The sequence below is a fragment of the Dreissena polymorpha genome, chromosome 13, assembly GCF_020536995.1.
Source record: "Dreissena polymorpha isolate Duluth1 chromosome 13, UMN_Dpol_1.0, whole genome shotgun sequence".
Lineage (NCBI taxonomy): Eukaryota > Metazoa > Mollusca > Bivalvia > Myida > Dreissenidae > Dreissena > Dreissena polymorpha.
The window spans coordinates 17,350,414-17,371,536 of NC_068367.1; the positions used below are offsets into that span (position 1 = coordinate 17,350,414).

General features: G+C 34.6%; 1 protein-coding gene across 1 annotated transcript in view; it reads right to left on the bottom strand.

The window, feature by feature from the left end:
• Nucleotides 1-530, bottom strand: part of LOC127854491 (dynein axonemal heavy chain 6-like) — a 62,467-nt gene extending 61,937 nt beyond the window's left edge. The window contains exon 1 of the mRNA XM_052389555.1: nucleotides 484-530. Coding sequence (XP_052245515.1) covers nucleotides 484-530 — 47 coding nt within the window. The remainder of the gene's footprint in view (nucleotides 1-483) is intronic.
• Nucleotides 531-21,123: the final 20,593 nt, after the last annotated feature.

The following is a 21,123-nucleotide window of genomic DNA, read 5'->3' on the forward strand; positions in this document are numbered from 1 at the left end:
AACAAAGACCATAATTCTTAATGGCTTAAGCAATCCCATATTTGCACAACTAGACTTTAGAAGTAATTGTGAACGATTGTACCAGTTTGTAAAATAAAAAATACATACATATAAAACAACACAACAATTTCTTGATTTAAACAGCAAGTTTAATATAAAATAACAAATCTATGTATCAAAGACTAAAAAAGTAAACAAAAGGACTGCAATGGTCGCTCAAGTATATTGACAGCAAGTAAGAAATGCTGAACCAATGATTGGCAATCGCCATGACAAAGTAACCTTGGAACTTTTGAAGAATGTCTTATATGGTACCAGACAATATTTCTTACAATACTTCTATATGAGACTCAACAGTATTTCTTATATGGGACCCACACAATATTACTTATATGAGACCCGAAAATTAGTGTAACCTGTTTATTCTTATATGGGACCCTACGATGTTTATACTTGTAAGAGGCCCAACAGATACAGAAATACCATGGGTCAGACTGGCTTGGCTCTTCACTGGCTCCCCCTCCTATCATGGGTCCGACTGGCTGGCTTCTTCACTTGGCTTCCCTCCTATCATGGGTCGACTGCCTGGCTCTTCACTGTCAGCAGTTGACAATGACTCTGAAAGAACCAAAGTGAAACCTGTAGATTGCATATGATCAGCACAGTCAACACTGGCATGTTGTATCATGAGAGGCTCTGACTCCTGTATAGATTCTAGACTGTGGGTGTCTTCAACAGTTGCCTCAATGACTGTAAACATATAATGTCAACAGTGGGGTCTGGTATGTCTATTATCCATTGGGGGGTCTTGCTGAAATCTATAGAAAATATATATTGGCTTGGATAAACAGAAGGTTTTTGCTATTAGTTTAGCGTAGACATTGGTTCAGAAAAAAAGGCCATATGAATGTGACAAAAATAAATTGAGTTTTTAAAATGTTCTTAAAGTTCGTTCTTTTCCTATTCAGATAATGTACACGTTTAGATGATCAAAATGAAACTTGTTCAAACCTATAATTTTGAAGAGATGCTGTGTGACTCTAAAAATGTTTTTATATCAATGCAACTATTTGACGATATAATTTTGCAAGAAGTTTTGTCCGTGTTACTACTATACATGTAATATGGCCAATTTGTATTGTTACACGTTCTAAATTAAATGAATTAGCATAGTGATTAAATTGTGTGATGTTTGTCTAAAATAATTTTTAAACGTCGGAAAATAATGCATATCTTCACAACGTCATTTCTCCGTTATTTGACGTTCACACAAAAGGGGCCTTTTTCAGAACGCGCCACATATATATAAGTATATAGTCAACAGTTGGGCCTTGATATTATTATCCATTGGTGGGTCTTACTGAAATCTACAGAAAAGTATATTGGACATTACAACTGAAGTTTTGCTGTTATGTATATCATAAGTTATAGTTTTTTGTTTACAGTGTATATTGGTTCCTCTACCCAAACAGTGCACGTATGACCAAGAAAAATTTGACGAGGAGTAATATGTGCACTGGAGGGGTAGAGGAACCCATATACACTGTGACAAAACTTATAAACAATTTTATAATACTTCAAATTCTTTAAAACAGCCAAAAAATCCTTCATTTAACGGACAAAAATCCCTTTTTGCCATTCAAGATGTTAAAGACAATATCCACATGCCGCAACCCTTAATATGATGAGTAATAGAAGGGTGTCGTTTTTACGTACATATTATACGTGTATAAAAATGTATAACAACGGCAAATGCATTTCTGCAAAATATTTGAATGTCTGTGAACATGCCATAATTAGCTTTATGTTGTATTGTGTCATTGTATTCGTTGTGGATTCAGGGCTTTTTTTCCTTCTTTGCGATTGGCCATGGACGGACATTTCACAATTTTGACACGGCCAATTCACAATCCTTTCATGTCCGTGAATATTTACAAAAACGGCCGTTTTAAATCGTGAAAAACGGACTGTTCGTGCTCAAAAACTGTAAAAAGAAGAAGAAGAAGATGTTTAAAGAAAAAGTTAACGCACGCATGGACACACGACGGACACAGGACCATGACATAAGCCCCGCTGGCCAGATGGAGCTAAAAATAAATATATATTTTTTTTAGGTGGAATTTTTTTGACCAGAAAGGGGAAACAAACAGCCTAGTTCGGGGTCTGTTATAGAAGGTAAAAAACCCGTTTCTAAAATGGGACCCAGCAATACTTCTTATAGGACCCAACAATATTTCTTATATGGTACCTGACAATATTTCTTACAATGCTTATTATACATGGGACCCAACAATGTTTCGTATATGGGACCCAACAATACTTCTAATATAGGACCCAACAATATTTCTTATAATACTTCTTATATGGGACTCAACAGTATTTCTTATATGGGACCCAACAATATTACTTATATGAGACCCGAAAATTAGTGTAAACATGTTTATTTCTTATATGGGACCCTACGATGTTTATTACTTGTAAGAGGCCCAACAATTCTTATTACATGTATTTAGGCAGAAATATTGCAATAATAAAGCTTCAAACAAGGATACATCGTAAACAACCTAATAAATAAATATTCTGCCCATTGGGAATTGGCAAAAATGACTTCGCAAACTGGAAATCTGAAATTGGAAATTCTGCAATCTGGTACAAAGATGGCGAAGATCACAGCTTAATTGCTTTATTCGTCCATTTAACAGATTTTAATGGCATAGAGGTTAAACGACTTTCGACAGCTCATTGGTGTTAATCTGTTGTGTAATGTCAATAAAGGTGTGAAAAACTCGCAAGTCATGTTTATAACATGTATTCCCTATCAGAGCAGTATGTGTAAGAAAAATAAATGAAATAATCCAGGCAATTTGTTTCATGCTTATGCAGTGCAACTGTTAACAGATATTCACTTTCATTTTAACCCATTATCAGAAAGTACCACTCAAAATGTGCAGCTCCATGAAAAACACATACATGCCAAATATGAAGTAGCTTTCTTCAATATAGCAAAAGTGATTGCAAAATGTTAAAGTTGGCAGAAACAGACCAACAGGGGAAAATCCATATGTCCCCCACTATAGTGAATGGGAACATAAAAAATAAAATGGGCTGGGTGGTGGTGGGGGGGGGGGGGAGGGGGGTATAGTGTAAGGGTGTGGTGGTCATTTATAAGGTGGGGGGAGTCTATTGTGGTATGTCAGTTAAGAGTTGTTTTGTCAAATTATCAGTCAAATCTAATCATAAATAAAGAAGTTATGGCAATTTTAGCAAAATTAAATAATTTGACCTTGAGAGTCAAGGTCATTCAAAGGTCAAGGTAAAATTCAACTTGCCAGGTACAGTACCCTCATGATAGCATGAAAGTATTTGAAGTTTAGAATCAATAACCTTGATACTTTAGAAGTAAAATGGATCTAAACACAAAATTCACATAACCAAATCTTCAATTTTCTAAGTATAAAGGGCCCATAATTCCGTCAGAATGCCAGTCAGAGTTGCATGACTTTGCCTGCACAGTCCCCTTATGATAGTTAATAAGTGTTGCAAGTATGAAAGCAATAGCTTTGATACTTACGGAATAAAGTGGACCTAAACACAAAACTTAACCAAATTTTCAATTTTCTAAGTATAAAAAGGGCACATAATTCTGTCAAAATGCACGCCAGAGTTATCTAACTTTGCCTGCCCAGTCCCCTCTTGATAGTTAGTAAGTGTACCAAGTTTGAATGCAAAAGCATTGATACTTAATGAGTAAAGTGGACCTAAATCAGGGGGTTTTCAGCACTGTCTGCGCCTCCGGAAAACGGAGGCACTCCCAAAGCAAACGGACCCGATCCCAAACCAAAATATTAAAAAAAAGTCCCAACTTCCAAAAAAAAATTTTTTTTTTTCTTTAAAGAATGAAGTGTCTTATAACTTGTGTGACTAACCAGTGTTTGTTTTGGTAAAAAATATCTGCTATAAGGTTTTGACTGTTCAGTTCTTATCTCAGAGTGTAACTGTAACTAATAAACAAAAATGCAGTACTTGAATAAACGTTGAACACGCCCAATATTGCATCTGTTTATATAAAGAAGACAAAATAACAAATAAAAACAAATTTATTTGTTAAACTACTGAATTATTTAAGCATGATATATTCACTATTTTTTCCCAAATGAGCTGTTTAATCGAAGCAAAATTTCCCCAAATGGCCAATTGTGTCGATAAAAAATTCCCAATTTGGTCAGACTCCTTTTCCCAAAATAGACAGAAAAACCCCTGTAAATGCAAAACTTAATCGGACGCCTACGCCAAGGTGATGACAATAGCTCATAATTTTTTTTCAAAAAATAGATGAGCTAAAAATGAAAAGATGCAAACTAACATGAAAATTAAATCTTAACAAGCAGGCTGTAATGATACCTTTGAATTTGATTTTGCCATTCACTGGATAATTCAAGTATCATATACATGTTTGCCCTAGGTGGCAGACCATTTAAAGCGGGTATATACGATCTTGTCAAATATTTATTAATTAATATAAAATGTGCAAAAAACTTATTATACATATATTTCAAAATAAACTAAAATACAAGTAAAGAAGAACATTTGTCGGAAAATGCGAAATAAGCAGAATATTTAAAATTGAAATCGAAAAAGCCTGTACAGCCGAATTCGCCAGCATGTATATCATGCATGTAAGATGTGAATCTAAATTTAGTTTAACGGTTCATTTTAAATTCCTGCAGCGATATTGATTCATACGACACACGAACACTTACTTAAAAGACGAATGCATCGGTTATTGTAGGAAAATATGTACGAATTATCTTCGTCACAATCAGCTTGGTGCGCAAGTTTGCATTTGCTGCATTTTATGAAATTCGTCTTAAATGTATCATTTTTCTTGCATATTGCGTGTTATTATAGCATATTTGTTTCAATATATTACAATTTAACGCATTTAAAAATCGAATATACCCGCTTAAAGTTATGTTGCTTTTTTCCTAAGAGATGTACATGAATATGTGTGCCAACTATCATTTGCATACTTTTGACAGTATTGAAATTATCATAACTATTTATCAGCCTTGAAAAAAACTGACAACCATGATGCGAAGTTGGCCATAAAAACTTATTTTCTTTGAACGTTCTGCTAAATTGTATTTCACAAGATTGGCTTACTCAATAATTAGACAATTTAAACAAGAATATTTACCTACTTACTTCCCAATATTACCATTCAAAGTATCATTACATCCATTAAAAACTGTGAACTAAACATACCATTGGCTTTCTTTTCCTACAAATTATTGCAAAAGTAACTTAATATTGATTTTATAAAAGGTACCAGATAACACAAGACTAAACAAAAGGTCCAACAAGATGTGTTTGTGAAACACAATGTCCCCCTATATGACGTTTGACCTTGAAGGATGACCTTGACCCTTCACCACTCAAAATGTGCAGCTTCATGAGATACACATGCATGCCAAATATGAAGTTGCTATCTTCAATATAGCAAAAGTTATTGCAAAATGTTAAAGTTGGCGCAAACCAACCAGCAGACCAACCAACCAACCAACAGACCAACAGACAGGGCAAAAACAATATGTCCCCCACTACTATAGTGGGGGACATAAAAAAGCCCAATATTGCTCAACAGCTATAATAAAGATTGCTGAACTCTTATTGATTTGTGGGGTTGATTAACTTGGAACATAAGATGAATCTGATAGCTCATTAATTTTTGTAAAAGATGTGATCTCCAAGGAAGGAGCAAATTTTAACCAAAGGGGCATTATTTAAACAATCCTGATAGTGGACCAATTAGAGACGCTAGATACCAAATACAAATGTATAAATGCTCTTTCCTTTTTGTTACAGGGAAAAAATAAGAATGTGGCGTCTCATCAGGATCCAAACTGTTTGCTATTCTAATAATATTCTATGAAAAAAACTCGAAGAAAATGCTAATTTTTGAAATTCAGCAGATGAATTAGAGCAGGAGACACATTTCCCAGCATGCAAAGGGTTAACAGCTGTTTTTGAGGATACAATTATGTTAGCGAAAAGCCATAAGCTGTTTGATGACAAAAGTTATGTTAGTAGTTTGACATCCATTCATGTGTGCTTCTTCATGATAATGGCATCATCTATTTATTAAATATGATGTATATGATATAACTAACCTTCCATGGTAGATCAGACACACTATAGTCATAAAGAAGCTCCTCTCCTGTCTGAATGTCTCTTTGAGCAAATAAGCATAGGTATGGTTTTTGTGTGTTCATTTTCAGCACAAAATAATTGTAGATGTCACTATCTATTAATGTAGGAAAGTCCATTAAGTCACTACTCAAAAATACGTAATAGCCAATATGGCGGCGCCCTTATTATCGATTCTGGGATTGTCTATATTGCGGAGGATACTGGCAGTGGTCAATGTATAGTGATTGAGCATGCCTGTATTTACGTCATCGTCCAAGATGGTGGCAAGCAGAAAAGAAATTACGATGAACGGCAAAATGATAAATAACATTCGAATTAACAACGGATACCATATGGTTATAAGGAAATAATTTAATGGGTGTGTCAATTAACCCTCAAGACTAATTTTGAGATTAAAACAACACATATTTAGTAGAAATCTGCACAGTGAATGTGTGTCACTGAAACCAGTGTTAGAAAATTGCAGTTCAGTCTACTAGCAATACATTTTAATTATATGGGTCTCAACATTAGTCATTAAGTGTAAACATGTCTACTTCTAATAAAGGGCCAGGCCCAACAATTTTCATTACTTATATGGATACCTAAAGTGTTAATTATACATTTAATGTTAATTAAATTATAAGGGACCCTAGAAAGTCAACTTGTATCTTTTATGTTGGACCCAACGATGCTTTTTACGTATATGGGACCCAACAATGTTTCTTATATGAGATCAAACAATATTTCTTACAATACTTTTTATATATGGGACCCAACAATGTTTCTTATATGGGACCCAACAATACTTCTTATATAGGACCCAACAATATTTCTTATATAATATGGTACCTGACAATATTTCTTGCAAAATTTCTTAAATATGGGACCCAACAATGTTTCTTATACGGGACCCAACAATACTTCTTATATAGGACCCAGCAATATTTCTTATATGGTACCTGACAATATACCTTATATGGGACCCCACAATATTACTTATATGGGACCCAACAGTATTTCATATATGAGACTCAACAATATGACTTATATGAAATCTGAAAATTAGTGTCAACATGTTTATTTCTTATATGGGACCCTACAATTTTTATAACTGATAAGAGGCCCAACAATGTTTATAACATGTATTTTGGCAGAGGAAGAAGTATTGCAATATTGCAATATCATCTGTTTACCACCACTGTTTCCCTTTGAAAGAAAGGAAGTATCTGAAGAGAAGGGGAATGGGAAGCTTGGTATTAGTTTATAGCCGTGTGGATACATAATTATGGCTGAATGTTACTGCTTCTGTTACTGATTATCATAAAAGCTTTAAAGCAACAATCAATATTCCATTAAAAATTTCCTCTGTATTTTGGCAAAGAAATATTAATCTTAGTCTTTTACAGATGACACAGAGGGAAAGTTTTGAAAAAAAATCGGTTAAAAAATAATACAATATAAAGAAGTGAAACTCCAGCTGCTGGAGCAGTATTGAATTTTCATTAAAAACAATTAGTAGGTCCTTTATTTAAGGCAAGTGACCGATTGCCCAAACAGTACAAAACAGCACAATACAGCACAATACAAACCAACATAAACACAAAATATGAATAAAGCTGGGGTCACCGCCTTGGAACGGTCAATGCAAAGCATTGGGGGTTTAAACCTGGTTATAGAGCGCTCAACCTCACACTTGGCCCAGCAATATTCACAAGAGTGCCAAACTGTCACAAGATACGCCCGTTTTAAGGCTTTGGACAACTTGATAACTTTACCATGACCCATATTTCAACTTGACCTACATGTACATATCATCTAGACACAACTTTTGACCAAAGTTGGTGAAGATCTAATGAAAACTACTTCAATTAGAGAGCGGACACCATGCTAAATGCTTTAAATGCACTACCGGTAAGTGACCTCGTGACCTAGTTTTTAACCTGGCATGACCAATATTTGGACTTGACCAACATGTAGATATTGTCTAGACACAACTTCTGACCAAGTTTGGTGAAGATCGGGTGAAAATTACTTCAATTAGAGAGCGGACACCATGCTGAATGCTTGAAATGGTTTAAGTGACCCTGTGACCTAGTTTTTGACCCGGCATGACCCATATTCGAACATGACCTAAATATTGTCTAGATACAACTTCTGACCAAGTTTGGTGAAGATCGGATGAATACAATTTGAATTAGAGTCCGGACAAAGTGGCGCCGTTGAAAATGCACTAATTGACCCTATGACCTAGTTTTTGACCCGGCATGACCCATATTCGAACTTGGCCTATATATCAACTAGATGCAATTGCTGACCAAGTTTGGTGAAGATCGGATGAATACAATTTGAAATAGAGTCCGGACAAAGTGGCCCCTTTGAAAATGCACTTATTGACCCTATGACCTAGTTTTTGACCCGGCATGACCCATATTCGAACTTGGCCTAGATATCAACTAGATGCAACTGCTGACCAAGTTTGGTGAAGATCGGATGAATACAATTTGAATTAGAGTCCGGACAAAGTGATGCCTTTGAAAATGCACTTATTGACCCTATGACCTAGTTTTTGACCCGGCATGACCCATATTCGAACTTGGCCTAGATATCAACTAGATGCAACTGCTGACCAAGTTTGGTGAAGATCGGATGAATACAATTTGAAATAGAGTCCGGACAAAGTGGCCCCTTTGAAAATGCACTTATTGACCCTATGACCTAGTTTTTGACCCGGCATGACCCATATTCGAACTTGGCCTAGATATCAACTAGATGCAACTGCTGACCAAGTTTGGTGAAGATCGGATGAATACAATTTGAATTAGAGTCCGGACAAAGTGATGCCTTCCGCCCGCCGCCCGCCGCCCGCCGCCCGCCGCCCGCCGCGGGGTTTCACATAATACGTCCCGTATTTTATACGGGCGTATAATAATACATTTAAGTGTAAATAAAATTTAACGTCATAGCATTGTTACTCAAGTTAAACAATAATAAAAGGGAATTAAAACGCATTCAATTTAATTGCTATTTAATTACTCAATTGCATTGAAGATACAAGAGTAACAGAATTACAACTTTTTGACGAACAATCAAATAAAACTATTAACAATTGTCAACTACATTCCTTCTTTATAGAAAAGATTTGAGAATACAGAATCATAGAGTTAATATCTCAGATAATCATCGCGCAAATACAGGAAGAAGCAGCAATAATGGGTGTAAAAATTCCATACTAGAAATGGCGCGGCAGAGGCCGACGCGTATCCCCACGCCGAATGTTTGACCTAGGTGTGCCCCAGGGTTGGTAATGGGGCCATGCATAGCTGAGATTGACCGTATTGTCATAAGAGAAGTTCATCATCAATTAGAAGTGAATTGGTGTAGAAATGAAGAAGTTATAGTAAAAGGCAATTTTGGGTGGGTGTGACATATGTGGGCAGGGCGCCCCAGGGTTGGTAATGGGGCCATGCATAGTTGAGATTGACCGTATTGTCATAAGAGAGGTTCAGTATCAATTTGAAGTGAATCGGTGTAGAAATGAAGAAATTATAGTAAAAGGCAATTTTGGGTGGGTGTGGTCTATGTGGGCGGGGCGCCCCAGGGTTGGTAATGGGGCCATGCATAGTTGAGATTGACTGTATTGTCATAAGAGAAGTTCAATATCAATTTGAAGTGAATCGGTGTAGAAATGAAGAAATTATAGTAAAGGCAATTTTGGGTGGGTGTGGTCTATGTGGGCGGGGCCCCAGGGTTGGTTATGGGGCCATGCATAGTTGAGATTGACCCTAATGTCATAAGAGAAGTTCAGTATCAATTTGAAGTGAATCCGTGTAGAAATGAAAAAATTATAGTAAATGGAATTTTTTGGTGGGTGTGGCCTATGTGGGCGGGCGCCCCAGGGTTGGGATTGGGGCCATGCATAGTTGAGATTGACCCTAATGTCATAACAAAAGTTCAGTATCAATTTGAAGTGAATCCGTGTAGAAATGAAAAAATTATAGTAAATGGAAATTTTTGGTGGGTGTGGCCTATGTGGGCGGGGCGCCCCAGGGTTGGGAATGGGGCCATGCATGGTTGAGATTGACCGTATTGTCATAGGTGAGGTCCAGTATCAATTTGAAGTGAATCGGTGTAGAAATAAAGAAGTAAATGTAAAATAACCTAAAAAAATGAGTGATAATTTCTGACGCGGCCCCACCCCAACCCCTATAACTTTTGACCCAGGGGTCAGATCAAAATTCCAAATAGTGCAGGGTCGCACATATGCTCATAGCTACCATGTGTGTAAATTTCAAGGTTCTAGTGCTTTTAGTGTAGGAGGAGATAGTGGCCAGGACGGACGGACAGACGGACGGACAGACGGACGGACAGACAGACGGACGGACGGACGGCGGAGATCACCACAATATCCCCACCTTTTTTTCAAAAAGCGTGGGGATAATTACATAGCTTGGTTGTTTATGTGACTGCTAAACAAATTACAAGGCATTTTTCCTGAACAATTCCAGGGAACAGTTAAGCATTTGAAACTTGAAATGTTTTATTTTATTCATAAACCCATGTGGGACAGACAGACACAGTGATTGCAGTATAGCTCCAATCACTTGTGGTAGGGGAAAGCCATATAAAAAGCTACAGCTTTTAAGTGGAGCAAATAATGGTTATTACATGTAATTAACCTTCGGTTTATGACAATTTATTGCAATTTTTCCCCAAAAGTGCCCGTCACATGGTATTTTCCCCTTTTGAAAGGTAAGGCCGTATCCCAGAGTCAATTGTTTGTTTGCTTAAAGGATTTGATGCCCATTTTATTTGTTCAAACATATAAAGGCAAAAACATGTAGTGCCAGCTGAAATTGAAATTAACAAACAAGATTAAATGACTTAAGGTCAAGGCTACAAAGAGGAATCTTAAATGATGCACAGTACCAACTCCAGGGATTTTCTTAACTCTTTCAGTGCTGGAACCGAATTTTGAAGGCCTTTGCAAACAGTTTGGATCCAGATGAGACGCCACAGAATGTGGCGTCTCATCAGGATCCAAACTGTTTGCTATTCTTATAGTATTCTTTGAAAAAATTCAAAGAAAACGCTAATTTGAGAAATTCAGCAGACAACATTTTAGCAGACGACAAATTTCCCAGCATGCAAAGGTTTAAGAACTTGACTTCCACTTGCACAGATCCTAGGCCCAAGCGTTCTTGAGTTATCATCCGGAAACCACCTGGTGGACGGACCGACAGACCGACATGTGCAAAGCAATATACCCCCTCTTCTTTGAAGGGGGGCATAAAAATCAGTTACTTGTTTTATTTCTGCATAAACAAACTGTTGAGTGAAACATCTATCAGACATGAAAATCATGCAAGATTAATACATGGCTCTATATCTAACATAAATGATATTTAAATTTTCATAATATTTAATGATTAATCAAATAACTGTAGAGAATGAAATTTTGAAAGGCCTTATTACTCACTTAATGTCATAAAGACTAGTCACTTTAGGGAGAAGTTCTGCAAAATCTCAAACAGAAGAAGGAATAACGTTGGTCCAGTTCTTTAAGATTAATATTAAATTGTGTTTTGGAAACAGTCAATCTTTAGAAAATTGAAAACAGTTTAGACAAATGATCGTTGTTGGCAATGTTATTGAAACGACCATACTATTGACTGCTAGCCGCTGACAATCGAACTGGACGGGGCTTTATAATCAATAATCGAGGTGACTGCCAACAGCTGTTGTGTTGGAATGTATTTGAAACTCTGACCTTTGGGCAAAAGAATTTGGTTGAATTTAGATTGATCAGGTTTAATGCCTTCTTGAACCCAAATTAAGGTCATTTTGCAAGTGGTCAGGACATGAACCAGCTTTCCTACTTCTTGTGACCAGTATTAGCCAACCACAAGTGACCCACTTCTTCCCAACTTGATTCAGAGGTTGGGGAAGAATGACCTACAAATACAATGTTACAATGTTCGGGAACCAATCTCTATGAAGAAACTTTATCCTACCCCCAGATTCAAACCTAAAAATTGACAGTCTGGCGCTCTATCAACTGAGCCATCAACTCAGCTAGCTGGGCAGGCCCAAAACATTTTGGATTAAAAAAATCAATGCACAGAAAGCAGAAAGCATACTTCATTTTTAGCATATGATCATATAACCGGACATTACCTAACTTTTGGTTCCTAAACATCAGTAAATTACAGACTGCGCATTGCGATAAATAGTTGATATTTTAGATGATATTTAATATATAGCATCTTCAAGGTCTGTTCTTTAAAACGCACTGATTGAGTCGTAATGGGAAAGACTCTTTGTCAAACATTTCGGTATGTTTTGCTGACATTTATATACAATTTTGTTGATTTCTGTCTCGTTTCCAAATCGAGGTTAAACATTGTTCGCGGCCACATGCTAGTATAACTATGTTGGCAAGCAAGAAGTTTAAGCATTAATTTTAAGGCCATTTAGTAGTCCTGCCTGCAAAAGTCCATTTCAGTTTTGATTCGTGTTTAAAGATTTTGCAGCACCTTAAATGAAATAAAGAATAAGGACAATAACAGATCAAGCGTGATAATATGCGTATTGCTAATATATTATATTAAAATATATGAAAATCTTGTTGATTCTTACAATAAATGACATCAATCTTATAGTTTTATTTATGATCCATGTTTAATATCGATGATTATATATGATTCAAATAATTTCATGGTTTTTAACACGCCCATATCTTTCTGATCTATTTAGGATTTTCATCAGATATTTCACACAAGAATACAAGATCACATATAGAAAACAATCAATAACAATAACAAAAACATGAATATTATTTATAACTGGCAATATAACTTGGTCCTTGTAAACAACAAAGTTCATGTTTCGACAGTTTAAATAATATGTTAAATGCCCCCCTCCTTGAGTGGTTTTGATCATGTGATCCGTTATAGCTACAACTGATCCGTTAATGCATGAATTCTGCGGCGAAAAAAAAGGTAACACAAATACATTTTGGATTTGACAAGGCGGACAGTCGCTCCAACATTATTTTGCCAACCCGGCTAACATCTATAATTAACAGACAATTAAATTTGCCAACTTGTTAACAGAAAGCCAATTTAACATGAGCGGATCAATGTGATTTTAATAAATCAATTTACTTATTAAGAAACTATGTTACAGTTGGTCGATTCTTTAAATGTAATTTAGCAATCTGTGAAAACAATATGTATATATTGTAATGTCAATATTACGCCAATAATTTACTACCAACATGGAACTTCTAACAAACAAACGCAGTCAGTCTGTGCTATGCTTAGAGGGTCACTCGTACTCAAAGAAGCACATGTCTAAGTCAACCATATGATGGTTATGCAGTAAATCGAACATGTCTGTACAGTCGAATTTGCCTGCATGTTGCATTTTATGAATTTCGTCTTCAATGTATAATTTTTCTGGTATAACATTCTATCAATATATAACAATTTAATTCTTTGCTATTATATAAATATAATCGGTGATAAAACGCGTAAGAAAGAAGACGGTGAGCCACTGACAGACACAAAAGACCTTTTGTTTGGATGTTTTTTCGTTTGTGTATTTTGTGTATATATATGTTTATAAATGTCATATAAATGTCATATCATAAAAACAAATGAAATTAAGAACAACATATTTGCGGTTTTTATGTTTATCCCATTCGCAAAATGGCACTTACATGTATTCCAATAAATGTAATGTAGGAAATGTAATGTTTTGAATTGGCTAACTGTCAACAAGTTGGCAAAATTAATTGTCGGTTAATTATAGGTGTAAGTCTTTGATAGGCATATAGAACGTTTTGCCGTTGAATAAAAATAATGTAGGAGCGACTGTCCGGGTTGACAAAATAATGTAGAAGCGATTGTCCGAGTTGGCAAAATAATATAGGAGCTACTGTCCGCCCTATCAAAACATTGTAGGAGCGAATGTCCGCCCTGTCAAATTTAGCGTTAGCTAAAGAAACTTCAGCGTACAGTTTATATAGTATTGACATATCTGTACGCTGAAGTCAACCCTGTATCGAAAGTCAACCAGAGTGGTGACAGATTTATGTCACGCTATAAATCAAAGACAGTATGTTTTCTTGGATACATTCCTTCATATATTGGTGAATGAATATAAATTACTGCATCGGGGCATATTTTAAGATTCAAATGTTTCAAATGCATCTTACAATAGATGAAAATAACTCTCATCAGCCTGAAAGTCATAATTTTGCACCATTGTCGCTTTGTCATGTGACGAGTTTTCATTTGGATACTTTCGGATCGACCTTGACATTTTTTGCTGGAATTGTAAACATTACTTTCGTTTTCTGAAATCTATTATTTGTGATTAACAAGTTACGTCTGGTGGATTTAAACACTGATTTCAAAGTGAATTTGGTAATTTTGAATATTTTGTACATTGATTTTGTATTTACACTACAATTTGTTTACAAAACAAGCAAGAATAATTATAAAAAAAAAACGGGAAATGTCTTTCTGAATTTGAAAACAATTGAGCACATGGTTTGTTACTAAAAATAGAAATAACATCATATGACCGTGAAATCTCGGGAGATTCGCATTTCAATCATGTGTGTCACGTCACTGTTTTTCTCGATAGACCAGTTGAATGTTATTGTTTACATTTGGGATTTTCCGCGCATGCGCACTGGCTGGTTGGCAAAAAACACTGGTTACAGTAACGTAAAACATGTATACATGTCGTTTGTTTAGTCAATAAAACGATACAAAAATCCGAAATAAACATAAAAACTCTTAAATAATAGTGCAAAAATATAATATTTAGTACCAATAAATGTATTTTCATAAATATAATTACCTCTGTATAAAAATACATATTAATAATATTAATACATCAGACTAAAAACTGGCAATCCAACAAAACAAAACAATAAATATTCTTTCATATTTTTTGTGATTGTAAGATTTTGGTAAATTATATTTCAAAGATAATAACACATACATTAATTTGATTATAATTATAAGTGGTGCAGATATTGTTATTGTTCATAAGCGAACGAAGGTGCAAGAGGGGCATTTAATCAATTATAAAACGAAGCCCTAAAAGCGGAATACATTACAATTAATAAACATTGTAGTAATTTTATTTTACATGGAATGAATTACCGTTTCGTTTCCATCGAATGACAATATCATAAAGTTTAGCATACATATGAAAAACAAGAACTGCATATTAAGCAAATTAAACTGTCTTTGCATGCACTCTCTTTACTGGTGGTAAGGAGTGATAACAATCTAGCATTTTATGATAAATATATCTATATATTAATTTATTTTACGCAAGTATTTTTTACCCTTTTGTTGTTTGCTTGTTTTCATGTCATTTCATACACTACAGAAACGTACAATCTTAACATGAATAGCCGAGTTTACATTTGCCGGTACTCGTTAAATACGTTAATTGTGTAGCAATGAAATTGCACAATATTTTTAATTTATAGTTATTAACACTCTATTATTATGATTAAACAGGCTAATATATACATACACTAATTCCTGTTAATCCATTTCGGACAAATATCTTCATTTTTTAATATGTTCAAATATTTTATTAAAGCAACTGTTTCGTATTTTGGCTTTACAATTTTGCTTAGATGATCGCTCAATATGCCAAGAGATGACATGGAGGTATCATAAATGATGTTTAATGACCAGACACTTGTATGCCACATGTGGTTTATGCAGTGGCCAAGAATAGGTCCCTGGATTTATCACACCATGTGTTCTTTGTAATTGTTTGGACAGTATCCGATCATAACGAGATAATCGCTTTATGATGAACAAAAGTGCAATAAAACACCGGGTTAAAAACGCTGAAACAAAGAGTGTCAAAATTGGTGTGAATAATTAAATAAAAACAATTACATTTATCAAGAGAATTTATTTAATGTGTAACAAGGCAAGTTTTTACAGGCATGTTCAAATCAGTTACTATATGTTGCGTACATAAAGTCGATCTATTTGCTGTTTGTTTACATCCTTATTTTTGTTCGTTCATTAAATTTGTTTTATTCTGAAAAAATTTCAATATCAGAGAATTTTTTATCTAAAAAATGGTCGCGAAGATGTGCCAAGTAGAGATTTTTATGGTAACTGCATACCGTGCTCGTATATTGTGTTCCACTCCAGATTTCGTTTATAGTAAAAACAAATAATAACAACAATATAATCGTTCCAAAAATGCATTTCCTTGCACGCTTATGTTTAATTCAGACATAGTTAGTAAAATTATATTTGATATAGTGCATGATTATCAATAAAAACGATTATTATTTCAACTTTCTCTATAAGCGCTTATATGAATTTCACCTCTTTTTGCCAACCAGTGGGCGGAGTGTAATATTTGCAGGTGCGCGTGACTTCACTCGTCAACTGGTCTATATGTTAGAGCAGAAAAGATAAATGTTAAATGTTTAAGATAGTATTTTGTAAAAAAACATATCAGTTAAATGTGAAAAATGTCAATCTTTCCAATAAAGACATAAAGTAGCTGATTTGGGCCAATAACTGCTTTTACAAGCTGTTTTGGAGCGGTCTTTGTTAACTGTCAACTTTTCGTATATTCCTGGTTGACTTTCCTACTGGGGTTGGTCCATAACTTTAATGTTGCGCCATTCAAAATTCATAGAAAGCGAATTTTAAAGTTATTGAAGCCAGAACTAATTTAGCGTAGGAGCGATTGTTTGTGGGAGCGTTTGTCTGGAAACCTTATCAAACTGATGTAAAAGAAGTCTTAAACCATTTATTGCTTTTCCCCAGAACAACTTTATTACGCTACTGATCCGGTAATAGTAACATGACTGTACCACTAAGGCTAGTCCAACTGTCTTGTGTGGTTAAAGATTCTGTTCTTTTATAATTTATTTCCCCAGTCTAACCATTGCAGTCAGCCTAAAACATATATTGAACTTGTATCGCATGGAAATGATCTGATGCTACAATCATGCTTGCTTTCATGAATGTCACTATATCTGCATTAAATGCAGATTATAGGTTACATTTGTTTGTTTGCGGTAACAAGGTTGTCACCTAAATTCGTGCCACGGCTTTACATGTTTGAAATATGTTTTCATTGTCAGCAAACGTTTCAGAAACTGTGTCCTAATTATTGGTTGCAGTTTCAGTTTAAATTCAGTCATTTGCAGAATAATTTTAATAACCAAAAATATAAATAAACCTAATAAATATTATCGCCACTTACCTTTTTAAGTTTAACCGCGAAAATTGGCAATTTTTATTACAGAGTTGTCGGGCGCCGAGTTGTCGTTCGTTGCTATGCTGGTTCCCGGTAAATCACTGCGCCGAGGTTGGTCAATCTCATACGCAGTGGCCTCCCTTATTCTAGAAAAAGACATTAATGATTGGCGAATGCCCAAGGGAAGTAACTGCTGTGTGGAGTTTGACCTAATGTGTGCTAATGGGAGATATAGGCCCGACAATTCGAGTAAAATTACACATGCAAATTTGAATTTAAAAATAGTCATGAGTATGTTAAGCAGCCTTTTTTTAAGTGGGTCTTCAACTGTCGGGTCCAAGTGCCCGATAATCGACTTTGGGACCCGACAATCGACTAAAGACCCAACAATACGGCCGTAAAATGGACGTTTGACCCACCATTTTACCCAATCTGAAACTATATATATATATATATATATATATATATATATATATATATATATATATATATCAATGATTTGTTTGTAGGTATTTTTTAAATTTTATTTTGAATGTAGTATTCGAAGACACTTGTCGGATGCTTATTGGAATTGAATTCCATATGGTTCGTGACCGAAACGAAAACGCTCGTTTTCCATAATTTGTTTTAAACGGAATAGATGATATATCAGTGTGTGTGATGGATCTAAGAGCGTACACATTGTTAGTAGAGATATGAATAACATTATTGAAATAAGAGGGCATTGCGCCTATAACAAACTTATGAACAATAGATCCAATTAGGAAAGTACATCTGTTATTGAATAGCAACCAACCAAGTTCTTTGAATAAAGGAGCTGAAGGAGTTGAATATGGTTTATTCAGTATTATTTTAGCAGCTCGTTTTTGTATCGAATGTATTTTACGTAAGTGTGACTGTGTTGCTGAACACCATAATGCGCAACAGTTATCCATAGTCGTTAATATATATGAGTTGTAAAATAGTTTTTTTAGTTTCATAGTTAATAAAATAGTTTATTCGTTTTAATAAGGCCAGTTTAAAGTTAAGTTAACGACTTACACTGTTTATGTGAGATTGTCATGTAAGATGCTCATCAATCGTAACTCCTAGTAAATTAAATTCTTTAGTTTGTTCAAGGATAATGCCATTAATATTAAGTCTAAGATTGTCAGTAGAACTACGAGCTTTTGATAAAAGCATACATTTAGTTTTGTTTGGATGAATTGACATGTTATTAAAGGAACACCATGTTGCTATACTGTCCAAATCGTTTTGCAAATGTAATTGTATACAATGAATGTTATAATCCGATACATGTAATGTTGAATCGTCTGCGTAAAGATCAATTGTTGAGTTTTTAACGAAGGATGGGATGTCATTAATGTAAATAAGAAATAAAATTGGTATAGAGCCTTGTGGTACACCGGTTTTGATATATTGAAACGACGATTTTCTGGAACCTATTTTAATACGCTGTCTTCTATCAGAAAGATAAGATTTCATCAAAGCAAGAGCATTGTCAGAAAAATGGTACATGCTCAGTTTTTCAAGTAAAATGTCATGATCTACTAAATCGAATGCTTTTCTGAGATCCAGGAAAATTGATACAACCATGCGACCAAAATCAATATACTGTAACCAAGAATCTACAAGGCGAATCAAGGATGTTTGACAGGAATGATTTTGGCGGAAACCAGATTGGTAACTGTGGAGTTGTTCATGCTTTTCAAGATATGATTTAAGTTGATTTGTAAAGTGTCTCTCGAATATCTTCGAAATTGTTGGGAGAATAGAAATTGGTCTATAATTGTTAAGATCACTTTTATCTGCACCTTTAAGTATTGGCAAAACATATGCATCTTTAAGCTGGTCAGGAAAAATTCCAGCAATTATACAAGTATTAATAATAGAATTTATCGGACCTACAATGGTATCCCCACAATATTTGAGAATTTTAGCGCCAATATCGTCTATTCCGGCAGCTTTGGATATTTTGAGAGAGTCTATTATTTTCCGAACGTCAAATATCGTAATCTGGGGAATGTCAAATACATGCATGTCTATTTTTTTGTCTAAAAATGTTTTGAAAGTTTGATAAATGTTTGGGTCATATTTTTTTCTCGAAATTATATGGAAAATATTGATGAAATGATTGATAAACTCTTCTAAAATATCTTCAACATTTTCAATATCTTTATTATTTATCCTTATTTAGTATTCCATAGATGCTGAACTGATGCATTTTCCTTCACCGATTGGTTATAAAACTGCCTTTTACTTTTTCTTATTAGGAATGTCACACGATTTCGCTGTTTCTTGTATTCATCTATTTTATGATGCTTTTTTTTAACCAATTGCGAATTTTGATTTCTTGTCTTATTTCCGCTGTAAACCAACTGGGTAGACGATTCGATTTTATTCTTTTTGTTTTTAATAGTGCGTTAACGTTTAGCGCTTCATTAATTTTATTTAGTAAATTACTAAGTGAAGTATTTGGATCTGCTATTGTTTCTACATTTGACATTAACACATAATTTTGAAAGTTTGATTCATTGAAATTTTTGAATTGCCTATATTCCTTTGTTAAATGCGTGTTTTTAGATAGTTTATAGCGTGTCTTTCGCGTGAAACACACTGGAAAGTGGTCACTTATACTATAGGACGATACAAACATTTCCAAGATTCGATCCGGACGATTAGTATACAAATGATCAATTATAGTGTTAGATGTTTTTGTTATTCGTGTTGGTTGCCTGGCCTGACCATTTGTTGGAGTCCATTTGCCATCACAAAAGAAAACCATTTATTATTACTGAACACATCTTTGTCAGAAAGAAAATTTATGTTAAAATCTCCTAACATATAAAATTCTGTATCCGTTAAGTTATTTGCGTTTAGATTCATATGTCGATATCCATTCAATTGTAGAATCCGGTGGTCTGTATACAAAGTTTATGAAGAATGATTTTGTTTGAGGAAACATTATTTCAATCCAAACTGATTCTAAAAAATTTACGTTTAAGTCCAATCTATGTTGGAAAGGTATGTTATCTTTAATATAAATTAATATGCCTCCACTCTTTCGATTGTTTCTGTCACGGCGAATAATATTATAATTTGGAATTTGTATATCATTATCTAATATTTCAGCATTTAAAACTGTTTCAATAAGTCCTAATATGTGAATATCCGAATTATAAAGTACATATTTGATTTCATCAATATTTGGTAATATGTGATGAATGTTTAAACACACAACATGTAATCCTCTATTAGTGAAATTAAAATCCAAAGTTGATTCTGTAATAATACTACACTTTTCATTAGAAAAACAATTATCTTTTTCAATGGTAGTGCTACTTTCTAATAGAGAATTTTTATCATTAATATTTGATACTAAGTAGACAGCTTCATTTGATACAATCGTATTTAAAATTCTAGTTTCAGAATCACATTTGCATACACAGTTATTACACTCTATACATAAGTTATTTAAAACATCAAATTAATTATAATTAACAGTACCGCTCTCAGGATTTTAAATGTGTGATGGCCTGATGCGAATGTCCTATGCAGCCCGTTGTTCAGCTGGGGCCTTGCTCTGACGGCGATATCGTCCGTATCTCCTAGACTCGTACCACGAGTTGCTATGGTAACTGTCCGATCGACGCCATTTCCGGT